Source organism: Anser cygnoides, chromosome 5 (genome assembly GCF_040182565.1).
Source record: "Anser cygnoides isolate HZ-2024a breed goose chromosome 5, Taihu_goose_T2T_genome, whole genome shotgun sequence".
In the NCBI taxonomy this organism is placed as follows: Eukaryota; Metazoa; Chordata; class Aves; order Anseriformes; family Anatidae; genus Anser; species Anser cygnoides.
In genome coordinates, this window is record NC_089877.1 from 4,086,821 (window position 1) to 4,099,464 (window position 12,644).

The window sequence follows — 12,644 nt, forward strand, 5'->3', positions numbered from 1 at the left end:
GCGGCCCCAGCGCCGCCAGGCCAGGCGAGGCGAAGCGAGGCGGTGCCGATGCTCCCCGCACCCCGGGCCGGCTCCCGCTGACGCACGGGGCTCCCGGGCAGCGGCCGCGGCGGCCCCGGTAGCTTATGGCAACGGCGGAGCCAATGGCAGCCGCCCGCCGGGCGCTACCATGGCGATCCCGCTGCTCGCCATGGCGGCAGCGCCGGCCGCTCCGCGCTCACGGGGACCGGCGGCCGCGCCCGTGCCGTGCCGTGCCCAGCCCTGCCGCTCCGCGCTCTCGGCGGCACCCGGGGCGGCGGGTGCCCTGCGGGGCCGGGGCTGCGGGGGGAGCCGCCCTCGCTGCCGGCGGCGGGGCAGCCCCTGCCCGCGGCTGGCGGCTCCCCCCGGGGAGCAGCCCCTCAACTTGGCGGAGCGGCACCGGCCCGAGTCGGGAGGCGGGCGCGGGGCCCCCCTCCCGCAGCGGCCGCTCACCTGTAAGGGATCCAGTCCGCCTGGTGCCTCGAAGTCATCTCTCCACGGCGGCGGTGCCCGGAGCCGAGGGGGGGGACGCGGCCGCTGCTGCCCGAGTCGGATCCCGCCGCGGCACGGGCGCGGGCAGCATCCTCCGTCCGGGACGGGGGCGGACGGGGCGCCGGTTATCCCGGCAGCGGCCGCGGATACATCCCCCCGGGGAGGGCTGCCGGCAGCGGGCCGGGCTGCATGGGGAGGGATGGGGAGGGGGCGGCCGGGGGCAGCGGGAGGCGGCTCCCGGCCCTTCCTCCCTGCCCGGAGCAGCGGCGGCTGAGGCGGGTACCGGGGCGGGGGGCGAAGGAGGGGGCGGAGGGCGGGCCGGCGGCGGGCAGGGAGAGGCAGCGCCGCGGCCCCTCTACCCGCCCGCCCCCCCGCTGCCGCCGCGCTGAGGCATCGCCCGGGCAGGGCGGGCCGGGCCGCCCTCCGCGCCGGGCCCGCCCCTGCCCCGTCAGCCGCGCCGCCACTGACTCACGGCCGGCGCCCGCCCGGCCACTGGGCATGTGCGGGGCGGGAACGGGAGCGGGGCGCCTCGGCTGAGGGGCTCGCGACGCCCCGCTAACGGCCGGAGCGCGAGGCGGGTAACGGTCAGGCAGCCCTCACGGCTCGGCCCGGGCTTGAGCTCTGCCCAGTCGAGCCTCGGCTCAGCAGCAGCACCCAGAAATGCCAGCAACTCGACCCAAAATGGCTGAGGCGGCTCGGTCTGAGGGCTGCCAGTGACGGCTTAACGCGGTTAAGGGAAAAGCGAGGCGTTCGGTGTCACCGAGCTCGGGAGCTCCCCGGGCAGCCCCCAGGCACCGCATCGTCCTGGCAAGAGCAGCTCCTCTACGGCCTTGCAGGCGCAGCAGAAGTAGGGGCTATTTAAACTGTTAATTCTACCATGGAAATCGCTTCTCCTCCCATTAGTCTGTTTCTGGCTCTACGCTTGTTCGCTCACCGAGTGAATAAACCAGAAAGGTAACTGTATCGTTCACTCGCCTGAACTTTTGAAAAGCTGTTTCCTATAGAGCCAGAATCCTGAATACAAACACTCATGGAGCGAATAAATACAGTCTGAAGAAAGAAAGAAAGAATCAATGAAAAATATCTCCCCTATTTGTTTTGAATAATTGCCATCGGACCCCTAATATCTGGGAAGTTTTTTCTGTTTTGTGTATGGAAGAGAGTTAAAGAAAAAGACAGGTTAGCTGAAGTCACCTTTGTGCACAGAATGGGCAGTGTAGAATAAACCGTCAGAAAATTTAGTGTGGCACCCACTGCACCCTGGAAAGGCTAAAATAGAGAGGAGCACCTAAGTGAGAGAGACACGAAGCTCTGACTGGCTAAGCCATCCCCAAATCAGTGTTGGTGCTCTACTTTTGGTGGTGTGAACTCATGCGGAAGAAGGACAGTACAGGTTATCCCACTTCAAGGTACTGCAGAATTGGAAGGATGAATCATTAAGAGTGTGGAAAGGTGCACATCTGAGCAGAGAGTGGAAAAAACTTCACCTAAGAAAACAGAGACAAGGAGTTTAAAAGTAAGTGTCTAGAAAAAGTTGAGAAGAACAGCAATTCTGGTTCTCCTGTTTTCATAGCATAAAAAACAAGGAGGCATTTAATGACATTATAATTTAGAAAATTAAACACAGATTGAAAGAGATACTTTTTAAACCAATGTAATTGTATGGTAGTTTACTACCAAAGAACATGTCTAGTAGGGCCAGGAAACCAGCAAGAGCCAACAAAGCATGCTTAGCAGATACCAGAAATGTTACTGCATCATTCACTCTCCAGAACTTTTGAAAAGCTGTTTTGTTTAAAACCAGGACCCTGAACTTAAACATTTTCCAGAAGTCAAAATGAGATCTGCCATTAAGGAAGAGTTCTCTCAAATCTGTGTGGATGAGATAACTTGCTATTGCTTGACCGGCATCAGACATCGGACTTGACAGACCCCAGTTCCCATTGGGCACAATCTGGAACTGTAAAACAACATGCCTCACCAGCCTCACCACCTGTGTTACAAACGTGAGGAGGCAGCTGCAGGAGAGAGATGCCCATCTCCCGCTACCATGCTGCTGAGGCTTCTGTAGAAAAGAAGAAATAAAAGAAGAGTCAAAAGCCCTCAAGACTGGTAATTAGAATATCCATTTTCAAAAAGCCCTGAGTGTAAAGTCTGATAGATGAGCTAGTGCACACATCAAAAAGATCCCTCTGAACCTTTGAGCTATATAAATCATGGAAGCGCTTACTGTCATTTAAACAGCCCAAGACTACGTTTGTATTAACAAATACAAAACCTACAGGGTTTCTAGATATTCAGAAAATGGAAGACCATCAGGGTGTCCTGGAAGATGGGAATACACAGCAATTAGCTTCCACGTAGGGAAAGCTGATATGGGAAAGAAGAAATATCAGGAAAAGTGTGTGAGGAGAAGCAGAAACAAAAATGGTTTTCTTTGCCATTTTATCTCCTTTTGTAGTGTTTACTTACCTTCCCAACCCTCCTTTTAATCCTCCACCACACTGATTCTCCCTCAGCCGATTTACATCCCAGGTCACTCGCTTTTGTACTGCCTCACTCTTTCTTACCGGCAATACTCTGTCCCCGTTTCTGAAGTGCATGGGCTGAGCAGAAAGCCCGCCACAGCTAGTGGCATCAGGGCAGGGTTACTGCCTAAAGTGTACATTTTACTGTGTGACAAGCCTCAAAATTGCCCTTGAGGTGCAGACCTATTCACTTGCATTTCAGATAACTTTCAGCAGCTCAAAGACCTGGCTTTTGCAAGTGACGGTTTCCCCAAGTACTAATACTAAAAAAAAATAGGAAAAAACAGCAGGTAGCAAATAGCCCTTATATGCAATAATAATTTCTAGATGCTATCTGTAAAAATAATTGTACTTCTCAAAAGCCATACTTAGTTTCAGATACCAGCATGATGGGCAACGTAGTCTCTTAGAAAAGCAGTGCTCTAAAGGTTAAATGTATATATATAAATCACAGAAAGCAACAATGTAGATGCAAACCTATCTCCTCCATTGACAAATGCATCTCATCATCTTTATGTACGTTGTGCTACCTTGCCAATTATTCCTATTTTGTTCTCTATGTAAAATAAGTGTTCTCCTAATACACTTCTGATTGAAATGATAATACAACTACATATAACAGTTGAAAACACCTGCATTTGCAACTGAAAGTCTTCCGGCAATCTGGGTAGACAGCATGACATCAAAGCAGGAGGACTCTTTTGAAAGGGGTAGGCAGAACCTAAGCAAGCTCTGAAATAAGAGCCAGATATAAGCTCTTTCCTAAAAGCACAGAAAAAGGAAAAGTGTAATAATGAGCACCATGGGTTTTATTTGTGGACCCATCCTGGTTCTGTGCTGCGGTGCAACACACACCCAAATTCACACTTCCTAAGTCATCCACAAGACTTATTTGATCTTTACTTTTTAGGTCTTTTAAAAGGACAAATGCGACAGTTTGTCATCTCTGGATTAGCTCAAGCATAGCACAGAAAACACTTCTATTCAGAATTCTAAATCATATGATATCACAAACAGGACAGATTTCACATAATTGTGTAAACCTTCTGGGTTTTCCTTTATCAGCTTGGATATTTCTAACTTTAAGCTCCAAATGACAAGAATTAGCGATGTGTTTGTGCTGGCATAACTTCAGAAGTGGTTGTGTGTAGATTTTTCCATTCCAATATATCTAAAAATTAAGCCATCATATTTGAAGCAAAACCGTGCCAAGTAAAACTTATCTGCATTCATTACAAAATTAGAGCTCCTAGCAAGGTTCATGAACTTTTCTGCATTAAGCTCAGATCAGGTGCAAATGTATCTAGGATATTTTGTTTGTTTTAAAAGTCAAGCTGCACCTAACCAGGGCCAGATGCAAAATACAAGGTTTAGTATAATGAAGCAAAATTCAGCAGGTTCAGCGGATTTCTTCCCAAGCAGTGAGTTTTTAAACAAGTTCAGAATAAACTCCAGGGAGAAGATTAAGAGTGTTAAAATTTTCACAAATCAAAACAAAGAAAAAGCTCACACAATGAATAAAATCAAAGTATTGAATGGCAATTTTCTGATCCTTGTTGTGGGCTTTAGATGAGGCTTACACCAAGTTCACATTCCTGGTGACTTTGAACAGAAAAAAAGTTCAAGTTATATCTTCTTGTTTCTTGAAGAAAACAAAAATGCTTTATTTTTTATATCCCAATTTCAACCATAGCAAGAAAATTATGTGGTAAAGGTGAGCAATTTGGAGATAAAACTCTGCAAAGGAGACAAATTTTTATATGAAAGATTCATTGCAGCCTTTACATGGTTGATCTTCTCTCTCAGCTCACTTTTCCTTACTGTATTTCATCTATTCTCATTCCAGTAAGTGCATTTGTGTTTCTTTATTGTGAGGCTGTGAAGCATAAATACCAATTGGTAAGACACTGAAATAAAAACTGTTCCGCAATATCAGAATAGGGTTCCCTAGCCTCCCAAACAGTATGTTTTCACTTTAGTCTCTTCAGTTTGAACTTGTCAAGCTCCACTGAGATCCTGTCTAATATGAGTGATTTTGGTCATTAATATCAAGGCCAGATTGGTTGGCGCTTTGGGCAACCTGGTCTAGTGGAAGGTGTCTGTGTCCATGGCAGGGGGTTGGAACTGGATGGTCTTTAAGGTCTTTTCCAACCCAAACCATTCTATGATTAAGCCAACGCTTACATCCACATCTTCCTATAAAGAAAATAAGTTTTAAAAAATGTTAACTTTAGAGGAGTTAAGTGTTTGCTGCTGGTGGCCTGCTTTCAACACCTGCTAAGTAAGTCTTTAATTCTAGTCTCGTAGCAGATCTTGTAACGACAGCAAGCATCTCTCTCAAAATCTTGCACTGGATATATATCCAATGCTCTGATTCTCCACTGTAAATAATGAACCCTGGTACTAAGGTGAAAAAAAAAGTCTCTTGCACAGAGACAGACTAACCTATGTGATTGTTGTACAAGCGTCATTGACGCTTGAGCAAGAAACTAGCGTCATCACCATTTGAGATCCTGTTGTCTTTGGAATTGCTGTCCCATTGAACACTCATCCAAATCCAGTGGGACCACTAGAAGTGGATTCTGCTGTATGCTCCCTTCAGCCTCCCCTTTTTACTGCCCTCTAACATTATTCCAATATGCAGATACCAGAAAGGATCGCGCAGAATGAATTTTCCTATGATAGTGCTTAAATACAAAATTGGATAATCCCATTTCAGCATATATCCCATAGGCTTTTGCTTTTAAAGTTCCTCCCACACTTTGAAGGTTATTATTAAACCAAAATTTGCACACTAATTCTGCTCTCTCCTCTTGCACTGGTGGTTTTTGAACTTTTCTGAACCATTCACACTATTTGTGCGTCAGTCAAAGCAGCTAGAATACCAAGTCAAAAAGATGTTGTCAGAAGAGACTCTTAGCAGCTATAAGACAGGCCTGTATTCATAGCAAACTAAATCACAGTTTGGTGCCCAGCAAAATTATAAGTCACTTCTTGCCTGTTTTCCCCTCGTAAAAATCAGTGGTAGTTTTCAATTCCAGCTTTATTATTGTTTTTTTCTCCTCCACAGTGTCTCAGGATGGTTGGTGATAGAAGACATCTTTGGAGATCATCTTGCCCAGCCCCTCTGCCTAGAGCTGTGCCAGCTACAGCAGGTTTCTCAAGGCCATGGTCAGGTAAGTGTTGATTATCTCCAAGAATGGAGACTCTCCAACATTTCTGAGCAACTTGGGCCACTGTTTAACTGTCCTCATAATGAAGAGGTGTTGTCTTATGTCTAAAAGGAATTTCCTGTATATCAATGTGCCTTTTACTCATGTTTCCTCTGAGCTAAGTCACATTATTTTGCATTCAACCAGCAAGAGGGGAACTACTGTATCTCCCTTTATCATCATGAAATATCCAAAGGACCTTGAGGTGTCCTTGCAGTACAAAAACAGGCTCTTTTAACTCAGACTGAGAGAACCATCCTGAAATTCTTGTAAGCTGTTAACAAATGGTAACGTGTCTTAGCCTGCTGAAAAGATAAAACCCAAACTCTTTCTTTGCATCAAATAGTCTTTTCCTTTGCAATATGGTGAGTAGGCAACTGTACTTAATACTGCAAAGCCTCAGGATTAATCTGAAGCTAAGAAATACATCCTTCATAGCTGTTCTGTTAAAACTGTCTACCCCAGCTGAGTATACAGTTTTAAGTGTACATGCTTAACTTTTGGGGAACTAAACAACAACAAAAACAGTTTTAAAAATCCTGCCTAATCTCAGAAATAATTGCAACCCACAGACGTTTCAAACTGAGACATGACTTATGTGCCTTTAAAAGCTGTTAGCTTCACCTGACAATGAGCCAGAAAATTAAAATGCTCTGAGCAGAACTTGTGAGTAGAACCAGAAACACTTTGCCATAGGTGTTCATTTGGAACATCATGATTATGACCTCCTTTTATACTCTCTAGATTTCTTCTTCCATCAAACATGAATACTGAAAGAAGTCAGTTTATATAGGAAAAAAAGTGAGCCATGGGCTCTGAAAAAATTAACGTTCCATTACACCGTAACACAGAATTGCAATCAAATTAAAATAAGGATGAGTTCACTGTACAAGCAAAAATATTTGAATGATTTTATTTGGAGCCAGAGCAGCTAGAAAAGACTAGCTTTATAATAGTTGAGCATTTTGATAATTAGAAAACATGCTATAGTCTTCAAGGTCTTCAGATGATATTTAAGATTAAATAGTATTAAGTTACTCTTTTCAGTTGCTTTCTTTAAAAAGGTATTGCTAGTGAAACGTTGTACAAGGAACAAGAATAACTACTGAAATTTTTTTTCTACTCTCTTCCCAATACAATGGGTTAAATATATTTCAGCATGCAATAGAAATACCCAGCTGTCATTCAGAATTAATGCTACTTACTAGCTTGATTTACTGCAATCATCTACACTCTGGCAAATATATGACACTATTTGTAATGTGACTGCTTTACACCATCGTTATAATACAATACAGTAAAATGTTGCATTCACATTAGAGATGATAACCTGAGGCAAAAGCAAAAATGTAGTCTGCCTACAGCTATAAAGAAAGTCTCTGGGTAAGCTAGGAATTGAGTAGTCTACCTTCACCGAAACGTCCATCTGCTGTGCATACAAAGCATATTCTGGGTATCGTGTGCCAAGCGCTGAGTTCTCCGTATTTCCCAAAACAAGGACAGGATGAGAGTGCATTGCTTACTCAGTGTTTCTCTGAATTGCAACTGATAATCTCAAACATACAGATGCACTAAACTTAACTTATACAGCTGGATAAGAATTTCTGTTTGCAAGAATTAGAAGTATTATTTATTTCACAACACCATTTCATGTCAATAGATGACTGAAGCTGGGGCTAAATAGCTCAACAGAAGCTAAATGTGAGCCACTGCATTCAATAACGTGGTCCAACTTAGAGGCTCTTATTTATTGTGTTTTAACATTCTTGTAAACATGTTTTAGTCCACTGTTTACCAGGTTCTCAGTGATCTAGCTGTCACAGAGTTTAACAGGTACTGGCTGGACAGCCCCCAGCTTCCTTTGGAGGATGCTGAGGCTGTTTATCTTTGGCAAGGAGGTAGCTCCTCACATAAGTACATGGGAAGTGCTCCCTGCCTACACCCAGGAGTCTCCATGGGCTCATCATGCAACCCAGCACACCTCTCCTGCAAAGCTTCCCACCAGGAGTTCCAGGTGGTCCTACCTGACCATGCATCTGCCAGCCCCTCTGAAAGGGCAACCCCAATGTTAAGGCATGAAATAGGTGAGGTCCCAGCACCTCACAAGCCGGGGGGCACCTGCATGAAGCCAGATCCTGCTGCACTGCAGTGCTCAGCCCAACACTTTTCATGCAACAGGGAAAAACCCAATGGTGAGTTATTAACAGGTCTGTGAGAACTGTATCAGCTGCATCTGGCAGACCAAGAGCACATTTTCCTCGTTAACTTCATCAGTGATTTGAGTAGACTCACCTCAACAGCAGGTACAAATGAAAGCAATTTTGTTTGTTAATTTTCTGGGAGGAAAAAAAAGACAGGAACTGTTGTTTGCAAAATATCTTTCCTGGCAGCTAGACATGAAGTTTTTAAAATTTTCCTCTGGACTTAAAATGATAAGTATTTAAGTACTAATTAATTACCAAGCAAAACATATGCCTTCAAAGAGTGCTGTAAAGAATATATAAAGGATGCGTTAATATGAGGTTTCCACTTCAAAAAAATAAGTTCTTCAAAGAGAGTTTTCTTGTATGATAGAAGTAAAGCAACATTTCTCATGTAATTTTGGGGTAAGAATTAAAAAAAGAAATCAAATAGTGAAAGTGAGTTTAAATCTCTGTAGGAAGTATTTTTTTTAGAAATTGATACAAAATTCTCTGAGCCTGAGCAGGTTTTCATATGGGGAGATGACTATGAAATTATTTATTTATTTTAATTTGGCTTTGCATAAAACAAGGTGGGTTATATGTGTATGTCCTTCTCTCTAATCTCTGAATCAGGCATCTCTTTGACTTTTGGGGATTTCTTCACACCTCCTTATCAATGACAGTTCTGTGCTTTTCTTCTAAGCCAAATCCTGCTCCACTTTCCCTACATTGATAACATTTCCCCCTCTGTCCTTCCAGCCATGGTGAGCTGGGTTCTAGGTCATTTGTGTACCAAACACAGTTATTCATCTCTAGATCAAAACATTGATCCTGTGATTGTCCTTCAATTGCCCCTTCAGAAGCAGCAAGTTGCAAAGCCAAAGCAATTGAAAGCAGAGACTTCCTGGCTTGCCCAAAATGTATTATTTATGACTAAATCAAAAGAAGGCTCTGAGTTCAACAGTGTTCCTTCAGTGGATGTTCACAAACAGTACCTGCTAAACAAAATGTGAAACCAGACAGAAGATTTGCAAAACATGATGCATTCACTTTAAAAAAAAAATAAATACTTTTGTGGAAGTTTAGTTGCAGGCCTGAGTTTAGTGAGATGTCTGGGGAAAGGGAAAATGTAAAGGGCAAGAGAAAACTCAGGATGTTATTGCCTTGCTGCTGGTACGAGCAGTTGTGCCCATTTCTGCATGAATGCTGTGGCAGTTTCTCAGTTTACCTCTTTTCCTTTCACAACTCCATCTCCTTGTTTTGGATTTTAAAAAAAATCTAATTAGGTTCTTCAGAAAATATCAGGGTTCAATTCTTAAGGAAGGGATTTTTACTGTCTCCGCAGTATTGCCCCACCTACCCCGGGGCAACACAGTTAATCTCAGGTTCAACACACTTTGAGTGGAGGATAAGGAAGAAGGAAGCCTGAGACAGGAAAGAAGCAGAAAAGAGCAGAGGGGAAAGGGAGTCTTACAAAATAGGAGCAGGGAATAGAAGAAAAAACAGATTTTCTGCGTTTACTAAAAATCTGTTCTAAAACTAGTGATGACCCTTTTCCCAGAGAATACTAATGTTTGTATATGTTAAATATACATACGTGTTGTACCTCTAGCAACTGTAATGAAGTCACTGCACATGCTAGATGTCTGGACTTTTTTCTGCTGTACCCGCTGTGTGACTCTGCTCCCTCTCATGGATTCTGAACTGTAACAGTGCCCTTGAGAATCCACTTTGCAAAAAGCACCATTTCTTCCTATGGAACTGCTGGAACAGTTTCCTCATTCTGACATTTGCTATTTATTGATTCTTGTCTACACCATCTTCCTGTACATTAATAAGGTGGTAATATAACAGCGTGTTAACAAACAGTGGTATATTGTACTGCAGGAGCAAAGAGATGTGTAGAGACACACTGACTCAAAGACCTAGAGAAACTCCCTTCTGTGCCTCAGCATGTCTTCCAATTTAACTCTCAAGCAAACCCAGTTAACAATAAGACTTGGCCTTTATATAGAAGCCTCAAAGTGAAACTAAGACTTGCAGAAGAAAATGAAGTCAAGGAGGAAAAAAAAGAAAAATGCAGCCAATCTAGAAAACACTGAAAAAGTTCACTAAAGGGTAACAGGTAAACTGATGTGGAAGAAGAGCGAAAAACAAACAGAAGGGAAGAAAATATATATCATTTAAAAAAAAAAAAAAGGAGAGTCAGGTCTAGAAGACAGAGTTGAAGATAATAGACTAAATCCAGTCAGATAAAGTACATGCAAAAGTTCCATATGTCAGCAGGCTGGAAAACAAAGCAAAACTAAAACAACTAACAAAAATACAACAATTCTACTACAATGAAAAGCCTCAAGAAATATCATGTATTGTAACGGGTTATTGGAGTAAGTCAGTCAATTCGAAATGAGGTCACAATAAAAATACGCAAAGGTATGCAGTACCTGAAGGGGCAGCAGCAGGTGATTACTGATATTTTTCTTCTTGTTGCCAAATTCTTAGCACTTGATAGCAATCAATTTTGTTGACAAAACATACCAGCCATATAGTAAATAAGCAACACTTGAAAGGAAATAGATACTGCACATTTTTCTGAATGGCAGAGTTGACTTCAAATCATCTTTTAAAAACAAATCCATCTGTAGAAACAGATACTACCATGCTAAATTGTACTGAAAATATCAGAGCTCTGTTCCTGGAGGTTATGCATTTCCCTGCCATATGCCCTAGCTGTCAGATAGTAGTTAGAGTTTGATTTTTCCCCCTTTACTACTCACTTTGTGCACAGACTCTCCAACGGATCTACATGCATTATTACACTGAGATAGGATATTGTAGGACAGTCTGTGGCTCAGACACGAATTTTGTTCTGGAAAAAAGTAATTGACAATAAGTAGACATTTCCAGAAATCCATTGGAACTGGTCAAAGTATTTATGCATATTTATTCTATAGTCAACCTCATAAGATCAAGGTAGAGCTGAGAGGAGGAAAACACAATCAGACTAGCCAGCCTTAAACATTTTACCATGTTTTCCAAATGTCACTAAGTGCTGACTTTCCTTGATACAATTTTTGATTATTTGCAATTAAATCCAAATCTGCATGGTTAAAGAAAAGTGTTCATTAATTCAAGTATTTGTAAGAATCAGTTGATATCATTTCCATTGAAACCACACCTCTGACTTAACTGTAAATCAGAAAAGAATAGTGGAAAAATTTTAGGTTTTTGCATTGACATCCTGTTTAACAGGCTTCACTATCCAGCACAGGCTTTAGAGTGGCAGTTAAATAGCTTCCTCTGAGCATATTCCCCGTATTCCTCCTTCTCTACAGCAGTCGTAAAATGTACAAAGTAGTACAAATAGTCTTGCTTGCTTACCTGACACAGACACACATTGACCAAACACAAAATGGAGACTCTGGGTTCTTTTAACACCTACCACTCAACGATTTGTGTCATATATATAAAGTTATATTAATTCCCCACTGACATGAAAAGAATCCTAAGCAGGTACAAAGGGAGATGCACATCTGTCCCAATTGACATTTTCAGTAATAGAAATGATTAAATATATTTATCTTGAAAAACAACAGGTTTTCAGCATCACAGTTATTTCCAGAGATGCTTGAAGTTACATTTCCTATCCTGTGATCAGCTGCATCCCTGAAGCAATCTATTGCCCCTTTATTTAAAAGAAAATATTCATGAACAAAGGTAGTGTTACAAACACCTGTAGCCCCTGAAGAACAGGAGAACTCCAGGCAAGAAAGCAAAGCATCCAAAGAGGCAGCACACCAAGAAACCAGCATGAGATTGAGTTTCAACAGAACAAAATTCTGAGTTCAGACCCTGATTACCTGATTTTGAACAAGTCACTTCACCCTTGGGTCTCTTTCCTTATGCAATGTTTACAGTGTAAACACACGAGGTGGTCAAATTATGGTGCAGTACAGGCTCATGATGCACTTGTTGCACCTAGCAGTGCCATTATCTGGGTGGAGAGCTCTGCGTTACTAACCCAAAAAAAACAAATAGCAAACACGGAAAAAAATCCACATCAGTTTACACTAAGCTGAATTTGCAAGCAAAAACACTCCGGCAGTGTAGTTTAAGTTAAAATCTGTAGGATTTTTAAGAAGGCCAGGTCACTAAAGCGAGTATCACATAAAGCGAGTATTTAGTCTTGAGGTACTGAACATACTGTTGCC

General features: G+C 42.9%; 1 protein-coding gene and 1 long non-coding RNA gene across 11 annotated transcripts in view; one reads left to right on the top strand and one right to left on the bottom strand.

Moving 5' to 3' along the window:
• TUB (TUB bipartite transcription factor) overlaps positions 1–12,644 on the bottom strand; it is a 150,972-nt gene that overhangs the window by 71,950 nt on the left and 66,378 nt on the right. Inside the window, exon 1 of one of the 10 annotated variants that reach the window (XM_066997271.1) lies at positions 472–707. The exons of the other annotated variants lie outside the window; for them this stretch is intronic. Within the exon in view, the coding sequence (XP_066853372.1) occupies positions 472–509 (38 nt within the window). The 5' untranslated portion in view covers positions 510–707. Of the gene's footprint in view, positions 1–471; positions 708–12,644 lie in introns of those variants that run through there. 10 annotated transcript variants of the gene reach the window in all.
• LOC136790868 (uncharacterized) overlaps positions 937–12,644 on the top strand; it is a 74,764-nt gene continuing 63,056 nt past the window's right edge. Inside the window, exons 1-2 of the long non-coding RNA XR_010831662.1 lie at positions 937–2,622; positions 6,109–6,214. This is a non-coding gene — a long non-coding RNA (uncharacterized lncRNA). The remainder of the gene's footprint in view (positions 2,623–6,108; positions 6,215–12,644) is intronic.